Source organism: Eptatretus burgeri, chromosome 1 (genome assembly GCF_056783735.1).
Source record: "Eptatretus burgeri isolate ZD-2024b chromosome 1, Ebu_testis_v1, whole genome shotgun sequence".
In the NCBI taxonomy this organism is placed as follows: domain Eukaryota; kingdom Metazoa; phylum Chordata; class Myxini; order Myxiniformes; family Myxinidae; genus Eptatretus; species Eptatretus burgeri.
This window is the reverse complement of record NC_140961.1, coordinates 141063221-141076872: the sequence shown is the minus strand read 5'-3', so window position 1 is coordinate 141076872 and position 13652 is coordinate 141063221. Positions and strand designations below refer to the sequence as shown.

At 42.0% G+C, this 13652-nt stretch overlaps 1 protein-coding gene across 4 annotated transcripts in view; it reads left to right on the top strand.

Moving 5' to 3' along the window:
- The window catches only part of LOC147035634 (uncharacterized), a 91633-nt gene that overhangs the window by 62561 nt on the left and 15420 nt on the right, over positions 1 to 13652 (top strand). For 3 of the 4 annotated variants that reach the window (XM_085845598.1, XM_085845606.1, XM_085845590.1), the window contains one exon: positions 12592 to 12837. Coding sequence is in view for 1 of the 4 variants with exons in the window: in XM_085845634.1 (XP_085701760.1) it covers positions 11006 to 11260; positions 12592 to 12837 (501 nt within the window). In the remaining 3 variants the exon portion in view is untranslated. Of the gene's footprint in view, positions 1 to 10939; positions 11261 to 12591; positions 12838 to 13652 lie in introns of those variants that run through there. The other variant, XM_085845634.1, reaches the window with a different exon arrangement.

Genomic DNA, 13652 nt, shown 5'->3' with positions numbered 1-13652 from the left:
ACACGTCGTTGTTGAGGGTAACCATGGAGATGAAGCCCCGCCCCCTTCCGGTAATTGTGACATCACAATGCTTCGTGGTCACATCGAGTCGGCAGACCGTCCGAGAGGCTCCATTTTGTTGTGACCTTTAACTTGACCTTCATTGAAGGTGCTGCCTCTCCACAAGGAAGCACTTGTTAGGTTTTAATCGGTTTTATAAACTTCCTGGGAAGCACAATGTGGAGCTGTGTGAAGAGGATGAGAAAGAGAAAAGGGAGAGATGAAGAGGAGAATCGTGAGGTAATAATTGGTTTATTCATAATGAGAGTTACAGTAACAGTGAAGGTAACAATACGATGGGAATGTTAAAAGATTCATCAATGAGTCCATAAAAGAGGGTCCAACACTGATCCATGACATCAAGTATTTACATTTTATTCTCTTTACCAACAGTGAATGGTAATAAGTTCACTTCATCGGAAGAACAATGAATGATAACCACCGAATGTCGGATGAGTTCGTTTACAAACTTTACAAACATTTACCTTCACATTTATTTAATTTATTCATGGTTGTATCCGATTTGGTTGGACACAGTCGAACGAACACTCAGATCAAATCACACCACCTGACCTGGACATCGTGAATCTTTGGGGTGACGTCTACATAATACATCCACAACAAGAACACGAGTAATCAGAGATTGCACACCCACACCAGAACTTGTTCAATGTGTGTTCGTGTAGTTTAGTGTGGTGTTTGTGTGTTGTGTTGTGTTGTTTTGTGTGGTGTTTGTGTCGTTTTATGTTGTGTGTTTGTGTAGTTTAGTGTGGTGTTTGTGCAGTTTAGTGTGGTGTTTGTGTGGTGTGTTTGTGTAGTTTAGTCAGGTCAGGTCAGGTATGGGAGCATGTGCCAGAACAGCGCGTCGCTGCGTCCACTTTCCGCCGGTACTCCAGGGGCCTCCGTCTGGCCATCCCCCAGGCAGATGCCAGGCCCATCCCCATCTCCTTGAGATGATGGTCAACCTGCTGCAACCATGAGGCACGTGGTCGGCCCACTGGCCTCCTCCACTCATGAGACTCCCTCGCTGAGAGAATCTGGTGAGCAGGATCAGCATCAGGAAAACGAGCCACATGTCCATACAGCCGCAACTGACGCTCACGGACTATGCAGGTAACAAATCTCATCCGAGTCTCTCTCAGCAACCGCTCGTTGGACACAAAATCCGACCAGCGATAGCCAAGGATTCTCCGAAGAGCTCTGGTACCAAAGGAATTAAGTCTCCGTCTCAGATCCTTGGTCAGAGTCCAAGTCTCGCACCCATAGAGCAAGACTGGAAGTACCAAGGACCTGAAGACTCGGACTTTCGTCCTCCCGCACAGGTACCGGCAGCGCCACACCCCATGATCCAGTGAATCCATGACTCCCCAGGCCCGACCCAGACGTCTATTGACCTCTGACTCGCAGCCAGCAGAGACATGAATATCACTGCCAAGGTAAGTGAATTTCTCCACAACCTCAACATCCTCACCACAAACAGACACAGACAGGACAGCAGCATCCAAGATGTCACCGAAAGCCTGGATCTTAGTTTTGACCCAAGAAACCCGTAATCCCAACGGCTCCGACTCCTCATTCAGCACCTCGAGGGCCCCCAAGAGGATGTCTAAAGTCTCCGCAAAGATGACTGCATCATCTGCAAAATCAAGGTCCGAGATATTGACATTGCCAAACGATGCACCGCAACTTGATCTCTCCGACATCCTCCCTAAAATCCAGTCCATACAAGTGCTGAAAAGTGTGGGGGCAAGTACACATCCCTGACGAACTCCAGTAACAACTGGAAATAAGTCAGAGATGGTACCACCACACTTCACAGCACTCTCAGTACCAGAGTAGAGTTCAGACATCAGATCGATCAGTTTTGGTGGCACCCCACGAAGACCAAGAATCCTCCAGAGGACATCCCGAGACACTGAATCGAACGCTTTACAGAGATCAACATAGGCTGCAAGCAGCCCCTGCCGAAACTCTCGTCTGCGTTCAATGAGGACACGAAGTGCAAGGATACGGTCAATCGTTGACCTCTTTGGTGTAAAGCCTGACTGCTCTGGACGCTGGTGCTCAAGCAGATGGTGGCGAACCCTATCAAGAATTATCCGAGCAAAGACCTTTCCCGGCACTGAGAGCAGGGTCACCCCTCAGTAGTTGTTGCAGTCTTGGCGATCACCCTTCCCTTTCCATATAGGGACAACAAGGCCCCTCTTCCAGTCAGTTGGGATGATGCCTGTGTTACAGGCAGAGCACAAAACTGCATGCAACGACACGAGTGCAGCATTTCCACCAGCCTTGAGAAGTTCAGCATGGATGCCACAGATGCCTGGAGCTTTGCCCCGTTTCAACTGGTTCACCGTTAGTTTAGTGTGGTGTGTTTAGTGTGGTGTTTGTGTAGTTTTGTGTGGTGTGTTGTGTGGTGTTTGTGTAGTTTAGTGTGGTGTGTTGTGTGGTGTTTGTCTAGTTTAGTGTGGTGTTTGTGTAGTTTTGTGTGGTGTTTGTGTGGTTTATTGTGGTGTGTTTGTGTTGTTTTGTGTGGTGTGTTTGTGTGGTGTTTGTGTAGTTTTGTCTGGTGGGTGGTGTGGTGTTTGTGTAGTTTTGTGTGGTGTGTTGTGTAGTTTTGTTTGGTGTGGTGTTTGTGTAGTTTTGTGTTGTGTGGTGTTTCTGTACCTTTGTGTGGTGTGTTGTGTAGTTTAGTGTGGTATGTTTTGTGGTGTGTGTACCTTTTTGTGGTGCGTTATGTAGTTTAGTGTGTTGTGTGGTATTGGTGTAGTTTTGTGTGGTGTGTTGTGTGGTGTTTGTGTCGTTGAGTTTGGGGTACTGTGTGGTGTTGGTGTAGTTTTGTGTGGTGTTTTGTGTGGTGTATTTTGTGTGTGTTTGTGTAGTTTTATGTGATGTTGGTGTAGTTTAGTGTGGTGTATTTTGTGTGTGTTTGTGTAGTTTTGTGTGGTGTTTGTGTAGTTTAGTGTGAGTGTGTTGTGTGGTGTTTGTGTAGTTTTGTTGCGTGTTGTGTGGTGTTTGTGTCAATTTGTGTGGTGTGTTGTTTTTGTAGTTTAGTGTGGTGTGTTGTGTCGTGTTTGTGTAGTTTTGTGTTGTGTGTTGTTTGTGTCGTTTAGTGTGGTGTTTGTGTGGTTTAGTGCGGAGTGTTGTATGTTGTTTGTGTAGTTTAGTGTGGTGTGTTACGTGGTGTTTGTGTTGTTTAGTATGATGTGTTGTGTGGTTTTGTGTATTTTAGTGTGTTGTGTGGTGTTTGTGTAGTTTAGTGTGGTGCGTTGTGTGGTGTTTGTGTAGTTTAGTGTGATGTTTGTGTAGTTTTGTGTGGTGTGTTGTGTGGTGTTTGTGTAGTTTAGTTTGGTGTTTGTGGAGTTTAGTGTGGTGTGTTGTGTGGTGTTTGTGTAATTTAGTGTGGTGTTTGTGTCGTGTGTGTGTGTAGTTTTGTGTGGTGTTTCTGTAGTTTTGTGTGGTGTGTTGTGTGGTGTGTTGTGTGGTGTTTGTGTAGTTCAGTGTAGTATGTTGTGTGGTGTTTGTTCAGTTTTGTGTGGTTTCGTGTGGTGTGTTGTGTGGTGTTTGTGTAGTTTAGTGTGGTGTTTGTGTAGTTTAGTTTGGTGTGTTGTGTGGTGTATTTTGTGTGTGTTTGTGTAGTTTAGTGTGGTGTATTTTGTGTGTTTGTGTAGTTTTATGTGGTGTTTGTGTAGTTTAGTGTGCTGTATTTTGTGTGGTGTTTGTTTTGTTTCGTGTGGTGTTTGTTTAGTTTGGTGTGGTGTATTATGTGGTGGTTGTGTCGTCAGTGTTGTGTGGTGTTTCTGTAGTTTTGTGTGGTGTGTTGTGTGGTGTTTGTGTAGTTTTGTGTGGTGTGTTGTGTGGTGTTTGTGTCGTTTTCTGTGGTGTTTGTGTTGTTTTGTCTGGTGAGTGGTGTGGTGTTTGTGTAGTTTTGTGTGGTGTGTTGTGTAGTTTTGTTTGGTGTGGTGTGTTGTGTGGTGTTTGTGTAGTTTTGTGTGGTGTGTTGTGTGGTGTTTCTGTACCTTTGTGTGGTGTGTTGTGTAGTTTCGTGTGGTGTGTTATGTGGTGTTTGTGTACCTTTGTGTGGTGTGTTATGTAGTTTAGTGTGTTGTGTGGTGTTGGTGTAGTTTTGTGTGGTGTGTTGTGTGGTGTTTGTGTAGTTGAGTTTGGTGTATTGTGTGGTGTTGGTGTAGTTTTGTGTGGTGTTTTGTGTGGTGTATTTTGTGTGAGTTTGTGTAGTTTTATTTGGTGTTGGTGTAGTTTAGTGTGGTGTATTTTGTGTGTGTTTGTGTAGTTTAGTGTGAGTGTTTGTGTAGTTTAGTGTGAGTGTGTTGTGTGGTGTTTGTGTAGTTTTGTTGTGTGTTGTTTGGTGTTTGTGTCGTTTTGTGTGGTGTGTTGTTTTTGTAGTTTAGTGTGGTGTGTTGTGTCGTGTTTGTGTAGTTTTGTGTTGTGTGTTGTTTGTGTCGTTTAGTGTGGTGTTTGTGTGGTTCAGTGCGGAGTGTTGTATGGTGTTTGTGTAGTTTAGTGTGGTGTGTTGCGTGGTGTTTGTGTTGTTTAGTATGATGTGTTGTGTGGTTTTGTGTATTTTAGTGTGGTGTGTTGTGTGGTGTTTGTGTAGTTTAGTGTGGTGCGTTGTGTGGTGTTTGTGTAGTTTAGTTTGGTGTTTGTGGAATTTAGTGTGGTGTGTTGTGTGGTGTTTGTGTAATTTAGTGTGGTGTTTGTGTCGTGTGTGTGTGTGTGTAGTTTTGTGTGGTGTTTCTGTAGTTTTGTGTGGTGTTTGTGTAGTTTAGTGTAGTCTGTTGTGTGGTCTTTATTCAGTTTTGTGTGGTTTCGTGTGGTGTGTTGTGTGGTGTTTGCGTAGTTTAGTGTGGTATTTGTGTAGTTTATTTTGGTGTGTTGTGTGGTGTATTTTGTGTGTGTTTGTGTAGTTTAGTGTGGTGTATTTAGTGTGTTTGTGTAGTTTTATGTGGCGTTTGTGGTGTATTTTGTGTGGTGTTTGTTTTGTTTTGTGTGGTGTTTGTTTAGTTTCGTGTGGTGTATTATGTGGTGGTTGTGTCGTCAGTGATGTGTGGTGTTTGTGTGGTTTTGTGTGGTGTATTTTGTGTGTTTGTGTCCTGGTTTGTTACATAATTATTGAGACATCATGGGAACTGCCATTTCATAAATTCTGGCAGTGATGACTGGTTCAGCCATTTGAGAGATTTTGAAGATTTTTTTTTTTAACAATATGGCTCCCAAATCACGTGACCGATGACATCATCAAATTATTTTTGTGCACCATTTTTTCCCGAGATGACCCTCAAAATTTTCATCATGATCGGATGGCGGGTTCGACACTTAACCTGAAAAATTTCTTGTTCATGTTCCGATTCGTGTTCATAATATAATATTCCATTTAAATACGTTGTTCCTCGATCATCAACTCATAAGACGGAAGTACATGAACCAAATGTTTAACCACGTTTCTCGCTTCGCCTGCGCGGGGTAATGAGGTCGAGATAACGAGCCATCCCATGTGGTCCGAGTAGAAAATGTTTAACGGTGAAGATGTTTTAATATTTGTGTTTCTCCATCCGTCCATTTCTTTGTTAATATGAAGAAGAAGAATCCCTCCAGCCCACCTTGTTTCACTCTCAATTTTTTTTTTTTTAAGGTTCTAAAGTGTAATTCTCGAGATCCTAAAGGGTTATAAGGAAATTATAAAAGGTAATTCACTAATTATAAAGGATAATTCTTTTGGGCTTTGTTCGTTTCTCGACACGTCGTTGTTGTTGAGGGTAACCAGGGAGATGAAGCCCTGCCCCCTTTCGGTAATTGTGACATCACAATGCTTCGTGGTCACATCGAGTCGGTAGACCATCCGAGAGGCTCCATTTTGTTGTGACCTTTAACTCGACCTTCATTGAAGGTACCACCTCTCCACAAGGAAGGACTTGTTGGGTTTTTTCATCCTTTTTATAAACTTCCCGGGAAGCACAATGTGGAGCTGTGTGAAGAGGAGGAGAAAGAGAAAAGGGAGAGATGAAGAGGAGAATCGTGAGGTAATAATTGGTTCATTCATAATGAGAGTTGCAGTAACAGTGAAGGTTACAATACGATGGGAATGTTAAAAGATTCATCAATGAGTCCATAAAAGAGGGTCCAACACTGATCCATGACATCAGATGTTTACATTTTATTCTCTTTACCAACAGTGAATGATAATCAGTTCACTTCATCGGAAGAACAGTGAATGTTAACCATCGAATGTCGGATGGGTTCGTTTACAAACTTTACAATCTTTACCTTCACATTTATTTAATTTATTCATGGTTGTATCCGATTTGGTTGGACACAGTAGAACGAACACTCAGATCAAATCACACCACCTGACCTGGACATCGTGAATCTTTGGGGTGACGTCTACATATTACATACACAACAAGAACATGAGTTATCAGAGATTGCACACCCTCACCAGATCTTGGTCAATGTGTGTTTGTGGTGTTTGTGTGGTGTTTGTGTAGTTTCGTGTGGTGTGTTTAGTGTGGTGTGTTTGTGTAGTTTTGTGTGGTGTGTTGTGTGGTGTTTGTGTCGTTTTGTGTGGTGTTTGTGTTGTTTTGTGTGGTGTGTTGTGTGGTGTTTGTGTCGTTTTGTGTGGTGTTTGTGTAGTTTTGTGTGGTGTGTTGTGTGGTGTTTGTATAGTTTTGTGTGGTGTTTGTGTCGTTTTGTGTGGTGTTTGTGTAGTATTGTCTGGTGGGTTGTGTGGTGTTTGTGTAGTTTGTGTGGTGTGGTGTTTGTGTAGTTTTGTGTGGTGTGTTGTGTAGTTTTGTGTCGTTATCCTGTGGTGTTTGTGTAGTTTTGTTTGGTGTCGTGTGTTGGGTGTTGTTTGTGTAGTTTTGTGTGGTGCGTTGTGTGGTGTTTGTGTACCTTTGTGTGGTGTGTTGTGTAGTTTGGTGTGGTATGTTATGTGGTGTTTGTGTACCTTTGTGTGGTGTATTATGTCGTTTAGTGTGGTGTTTGTGTAGTTTAGTGTGCTGTGTTGTGTGGTGTTTGTGTAGTTAAGTGTGAGTGTGTTATGTGGTGTTTGTGTAGTTTTGTGTGGTGTGTTGTGTGGTGTTTGTGTAGTTTAGTGTGGTGTTGGTGTAGATTTGTGTGGTGTGTTGTGTGGTGTTTGTGTAGTTGAGTTTGGTGTATTGTGTGGTGTTGGTGTAGTTTTGTGTGGTGTTTTGTCTGATGTATTTTGTGTGTTTGTGTAGTTTTATGTGGTGTTGTTTAGTTTAGTGTGGTGTATTTTGTGTGTGTTTGTGTCGTTTTGTGTGGTGTTTGTGTAGTTTAGTGTGAGTGTGTTGTGTGGTGTTTGTGTAGTTTTGTTGTGTGTTGTGTGGTGTTTATGTAGTTTAGTGTGGTGTGGTGTGTCGAGGTTGTGTAGTTTTGTGTTTTGTGTTGTTTGTGTCGTTTCGTCTGGTGTTTGTGTAGTTTTGTCTGGTATGTTGTGTGGTGTTTGTGTAGTTTTGTGTGGTGTGTTGTATGGTGTTTGTGTAGTTTAGTGTGGTGTGTTGTATGGTGTTTGTGTAGTTTAGTATGATGTGTTGTGTGGTTTTGTGTATTTTAGTGTGGTGCGTTGTGTGGTGTTTGTTATTTAGTGTGGTGTGTTGTGTGATGTTTGTGTAGTTTCGTGTGGTGTGTTGTGTGGTGCTTGTGTCGTTTAGTTTGGTGCTTGTGTAGTTTAGTGTGGTGTGTTGTGTGGTGTTTGTGCAGCTTAGTGTGTTGTGTTTCGTGGTGTTTCTGTAGTTTTGTGTGGTGTGTTGTGTGGTGTTTGTGTAGTTTAGTGTAGAATGTTGTGTGGTGTTTGTTCAGTTTTGTGTGGTTTTGTGTGGTGCTTGTGTAGTTTAGTGTGGTGTTTGTGTAGTTTGTTTGGTGTGTTGTGTGGTGTATTTTGTGTGTGTTTGTGTAGTTTTATGTGGCGTTTGTGTAGTTTAGTGTGGTTTATTTTGTGTGGTGTTTGTTTTGTTTCGTGTGGTGTGTTATGTGGTGGTTGTGTCGTCAGTGTTGTGTGGTGTTTGTGTCGTTTTGTGTGGTGTATTTTGTGTGTTTGTGTCCTGGTTTGTTCCATAATTATTGAGACATCATGGGAACTGCCATTTCATAAATTCTGGCAGTGATGACTGGTTCAGCCATTTGAGAGATTTTGAAGGTTTTTATTTTGTTTTTGTTTTTTAAACAATATGGCTCCCAAATCACGTGACCGATGACATCATCAAATTATTTTTGTGCACCATTTTTTCCCGAGATGACCCTCAAAATTTTCATCATGATCGGATGGCTGGTTCGACACTTAACCTTAAAAATTTCTTGTTCATGTTCCGATTCGTGTTCATATTATAATATTCCATTTAAATACGTTGTTCCTCGATCATCAACTCACAAGACGGAAGTACTTAAACCAAATGATAATCCACGTTTCTCGCTTCGCCTGCGCGGGGTAATGAGGTCGAGATAACGAGCCTTCCCGTGTGGTCCGAGTAGAAAATGTTTAAAGGTGAAGATGTTTGAATAATAGTATTTCTCCTTCCGTCCATCCGTCTCTAAATATGAAGAAGAACAATCCCTCCACCCCACCTTGCTTCATTCTGAAGGTTTTTTTTAAGGTTCTAAAGTGTAATTCTCGAGATCCTAAAGGGTTACAAGGTAATTGTAAAAGGTAATTCACTAATTATAAAGGATAATTCTTTTGGGTTTTGTTCGTTTCTCGACACGTCGTTGTTGTTGAGGGTAACCATGGAGATGAAGCCCCGCCCCCTTCCGGTAATTGTGACATCACAATGCTTCGTGGTCACATCGAGTCGGCAGACCGTCCGAGAGGCTCCATTTTGTTGTGACCTTTAACTTGACCTTCATTGAAGGTGCTGCCTCTCCACAAGGAAGCACTTGTTGGGTTTTAATCGGTTTTATAAACTTCCCGGGAAGCACAATGTGGAGCTGTGTGAAGAGGAGGAGAAAGAGAAAAGGGAGAGATGAAGAGGAGAATCGTGAGGTAATAATTGGTTTACTCATAATGAGAGTTACAGTCACAGTGAAGGTAACAATACGATGGGAATGGTAAAAGTCCATAAAAGAGGGTCCAACACTGATCCATGACATCAGATATTTACATTTTATTCTCTTTACCAACAGTGAATGGTAATCAGTTCACTTCATCGGAAGAACAGTGAATGTTAACCATCGAATGTCGGATGAGTTCGTTTACAAAGTTTACAAACATTTACCTTCACATTTATTTAATTTATTCATGGTTGAATCCGATTTGGTTGGACACAGTAGAACGAACACTCAGATCAAATCACACCACCTGACCTGGACATCGTGAATCTTTGGGGTGACGTCTACATATTACATACACAACAAGAACACGAGTCATCAGAGATTGCACACCCTCACCAGAACTTGTTCAATGTGTGTTTGTGTAGTTTAGTGTGGTGTTTGTGTGTTGTGTTGTGTTGTTTTGTGTGGTGTTTGTGTCGTTTTATGTGGTGTGTTTGTGTAGTTTAGTGTGGTGTGTTTAGTGTGGTGTGTTTGTGTAGTTTTGTGTGGTGTGTTTGTGTAGTTTAGTGTGGTGTGTTTAGTGTGGTGTGTTTGTGTGGTGTTTGTGTAGTTTAGTGTGGTGTGTTGTGTGGTGTTTGTGTAGTTTACTGTGGTGTTTGTGTTGTTTTGTGTGGTGTTTGTGTGGTTTATTGTGGTGTGTTGTGTGGTGTTTGTGTAGTTTTGTGTGGTGTTTGTGTTGTGTTTTGTGTGGTGTTTGTGTAGTTTTGTGTGGTGTTTGTGTTGTTTTGTTTGGTGTTTTGTATGGTGTTTGTGTAGTTTTATGTGGCGTTTGTGTAGTTTAGTGTGGTGTATTTTGTGTGGTGTTTGTTTAGTTTCGTGTGGTGTTTGTTTAGTTTCGTGTGGTGTATTATGTGGTGGTTGTGTCGTCAGTGTTGTGTGGTGTTTGTGTAGTTTAGTGTGGTGTTTTGTATGGTGTTTTTGTAGTTTTATGTGGTGTTTGTGTAGTTTTATGTGGCGTTTGTGTAGTTTAGTGTGGTGTATTTTGTGTGGTGTTTGTTTAGTTTCGTGTGGTGTTTGTTTAGTTTCGTGTGGTGTATTATGTGGTGGTTGTGTCGTCAGTGTTGTGTGGTGTTTGTGTAGTTTAGTGTGGTGTATTTTGTGTGGTGTTTGTTTAGTTTCGTGTGGTGTTTGTTTAGTTTCGTGTGGTGTATTATGTGGTGGTTGTGTCGTCAGTGTTGTGTGGTGTTTGTGTCGTTTTGTGTGGTGTATTTTGTGTGTTTGTGTCCTGGTTTGTTACATAATTATTGAGACATCATGGGAACTGCCATTTCATAAATCTGGCAGTGATGACTGGTTCAACCATTTGAGAGATTTTGAAGATTTTTTTTTTAACAATATGGCTCCCAAATCACGTGACCGATGACGTCATCAAATTATTTTTGTGCACCATTTTTTCCCGAGATGACCCTCAAAATTTTCATCGTGATCGGATGGCTGGTTCGACACTTAACCTTAAAAATTTATTGTTCATGTTCTGATTCGTGTTCATAATATAATATTCCATTTAAATACGTTGTTCCTCGATCATCAACTCATAAGATGGAAGTACATGAACCAAATGGTAAACCACGTTTCTCGCTTCGCCTGCGCGGGGTAATGAGGTCGAGATAACGAGCCATCCCGTGTGGTCCGAGTAGAAATGTTTAACGGTGAAGATGTTTTAATAATAGTATTTCTCCTTCCGTCCATCCGTCTATAAATATGAAGAAGAACAATCCCTGCACCCCACCGTGCTTCATTCTGAAGGTTTTTTTTAAGGTTCTAAAGTGTAATTCTCGAGATCCTAAAGGGTTCTAAGGTAATTATAAAAGGTAATTCACTAATTATAAAGGATAATTATTTTGGGTTTTGTTCGTTTCTCGACACGTCGTTGTTGTTGAGGGTAACCATGGAGATGAAGCCTCGCCCCCTTCCGGTAATTGTGACATCACAATGCTTCATGGTCACATCGAGTCGCAGACCGTCCGAGAGGCTCCATTTTGTTGTGACCTTTAACTCGACCTTCATTGAAGGTGCTGCCTCTCCACAAGGAAGGACTTGTTGGGTTTTAATGGGTTTTATTAACTTCCCGGGAAGCACAATGTGGAGCTGTGTGAAGAGGAGGAGAAAGAGAAAAGGGAGAGATGAAGAGGAGAATCGTGAGGTAATAATTGGTTTATTCATAATGAGAGTTACAGTAACAGTGAAGGTAACAATACGATGGGAATGTTAAAAGATTCATCAATGAGTCCATAAAAGAGGGTCCAACACTGATCCATGACATCAGGTATTTACATTTTATTCTCTTTCCCAACAGTGAATGGTAATAAGTTCACTTCATCGGAAGAACAGTGAATGTTAACCATCGAATGTTGGATGGGTTCGTTTACAAACTTTACAATCATTTTCCTTCACATTTATTTAATTTATTCATGGTTGTATCCGATTTGGTTGGACACAGTCGAACGAACAATCAGATCAAATCACACCACCTGACCTGGACATCGTGAATCTTTGGGGTGACGCCTACATATTACATACACAACAAGAACATGAGTTATCAGAGATTGCACACCCTCACCAGAACTTGTTTAATGTGGTGTTTGTGTAGTTTTGCATGGTGTGTTGTGTGGTGTTTGTGTAGTTTTGTGTGGTTTTGTGTAGTTTAGTGTGGTGTTTGTGTGGTGTTTGTGTAATTTCTGTGGTGTGTTGTGTGTTCTGTGATGGGTGTGTTGTTTGGTGTGGTGTTTGTGTCGTTTGGTGTGGTGTTTGTGTGGTTTTGTGTGGTCTATTTTGTGTGTTTGTGTACTGGTGTGGTCCGTAATTAATGAGAGCCATAATTGGAAGTGCCACTTTCTAAATGCTGGAAGTGATGACTCGTTCAGCCATTTCAGAGATTTTGAAGGTTTAAAAAAAAGAAAGAATATGGCTACCAAATCTTGTGAACGATGACATCATCAAATAATTTTTGTGCATCATTTTATCCTGAGATGACCATCAAAATTTTTCATCATGATCGGATGTGGCATTTTGCATCTGCAATTATGATGTCATAATGAAGAAACCTATGATGTCCTTGAAAAATCCCCCTCATTCCCCATGAGGGGAACTTGCTTTGTGACAAGTTTCAATTTGTTCCTTGGTGCAGTTTCAGACATATTGAGGACCAAAGGTTTTCTGTTTTTCTCACATGGCTACCACACCACGTGACCTATGATGTCATAATTATCATTAAAACATTCTTCATGAGAACTCTCACCAATGTTGAAAACTTTGGCTCAATCCGACAAGCGTTTGCAGAGATAAGCACGAAAGTTCTGTGTGGACAAAGAAACAAACAAACAAATGGAGAAACAAATAAACAAACAAACAGACCTAAATGTTATGTCCTCTCCTTCGGGGCGGGTAAAAATCGCAACATTTTCACCCCCACCCCTCACTCCTCATTAATTTACTCACCACGTGTACTTTGTATCTTCCTCACCAATCCCGTAGAACGAAGCTGTGGCAATCGACACCATTCCTCCAGCTTGTTCCTCTTCACAGAGTGACCTGCTCCACACACGAGCACCACCGCTACCTCCTCAAGGACCGCAAGTGGTGGACATGGGGGATGCTTCCATTGACGTGGAAATTGACAACGACACGTCAATGAAGAAAAAGAAACACAAATGTTTCAGAAAGTTGTGGAAATCAACACACCACAGAGAAGATGAAGCAGCGGATGCAAAATCTGAAAAGGTCACAGTATGTTGTGGTTGAAGTCGTGGGTGTGTGTCACGGTATATTTTAGCTTAAAGTCATGAGTGTGTGTGTGTGTGTGTGTGTGTGTGTGTGTGTGTGTGTGTGTGTGTGTGTGTGTGTGTGTGTGTAGTGGGAGGGGGGGTGGGAGTATGGGGTCACAGTATCTTTGTTCTTGAAGTCATGAGTGTGTGTGTGTGTGTGTGTGTGTGTGTGTGTGTGTATGTGTGGTGGAGGGGAGGGGGGTCACAGTATCTTTGGTCTTGCAGTCATGGGTGGTGTGTGCGTTGGGGGTGGGGGAGGGGGTGACAGTATCTTTGCTTTTGTTGTCTTGGGTGGTGTGACTCACGGTATATTTTGGCTTGAAGTCATGAGTGTGTGTGTGTGTGTGTGTGTGTGTGTGTGTGTGTGTGTGTGTGTGTGTGTGTGGATCACGGTTTATTTGGGGTAGCAGCAGTGGCTCCTTGTGTGACGTCCATTTTGATTTTTCAGGCCAAGGGCCATTGTCAAGGTTTTTATGGATTTGGAAAACCTTGCACCGAGTTTAGTGGTGCAATGTATTCCAATTCAAGATCTCGTGTTGAACTCATGCTTATGTATAAAAATGCTTATGTATCCCAGCACGCTTATGGTCATGTATATAAATGCTGCACAGGCGTTGCCTTTATTTATGGCTTTCATGAGGAGACCTCAGTGACTTTGAAAGAGGGGTGATTGTTGAGCTGCGTTTGACAGGAGCTTCAGTGAGAAAGACATCTCAACTTATTTGCTGATGTTTCACGATCAACCGTATGTGACGTAATGTCGTCACGGAG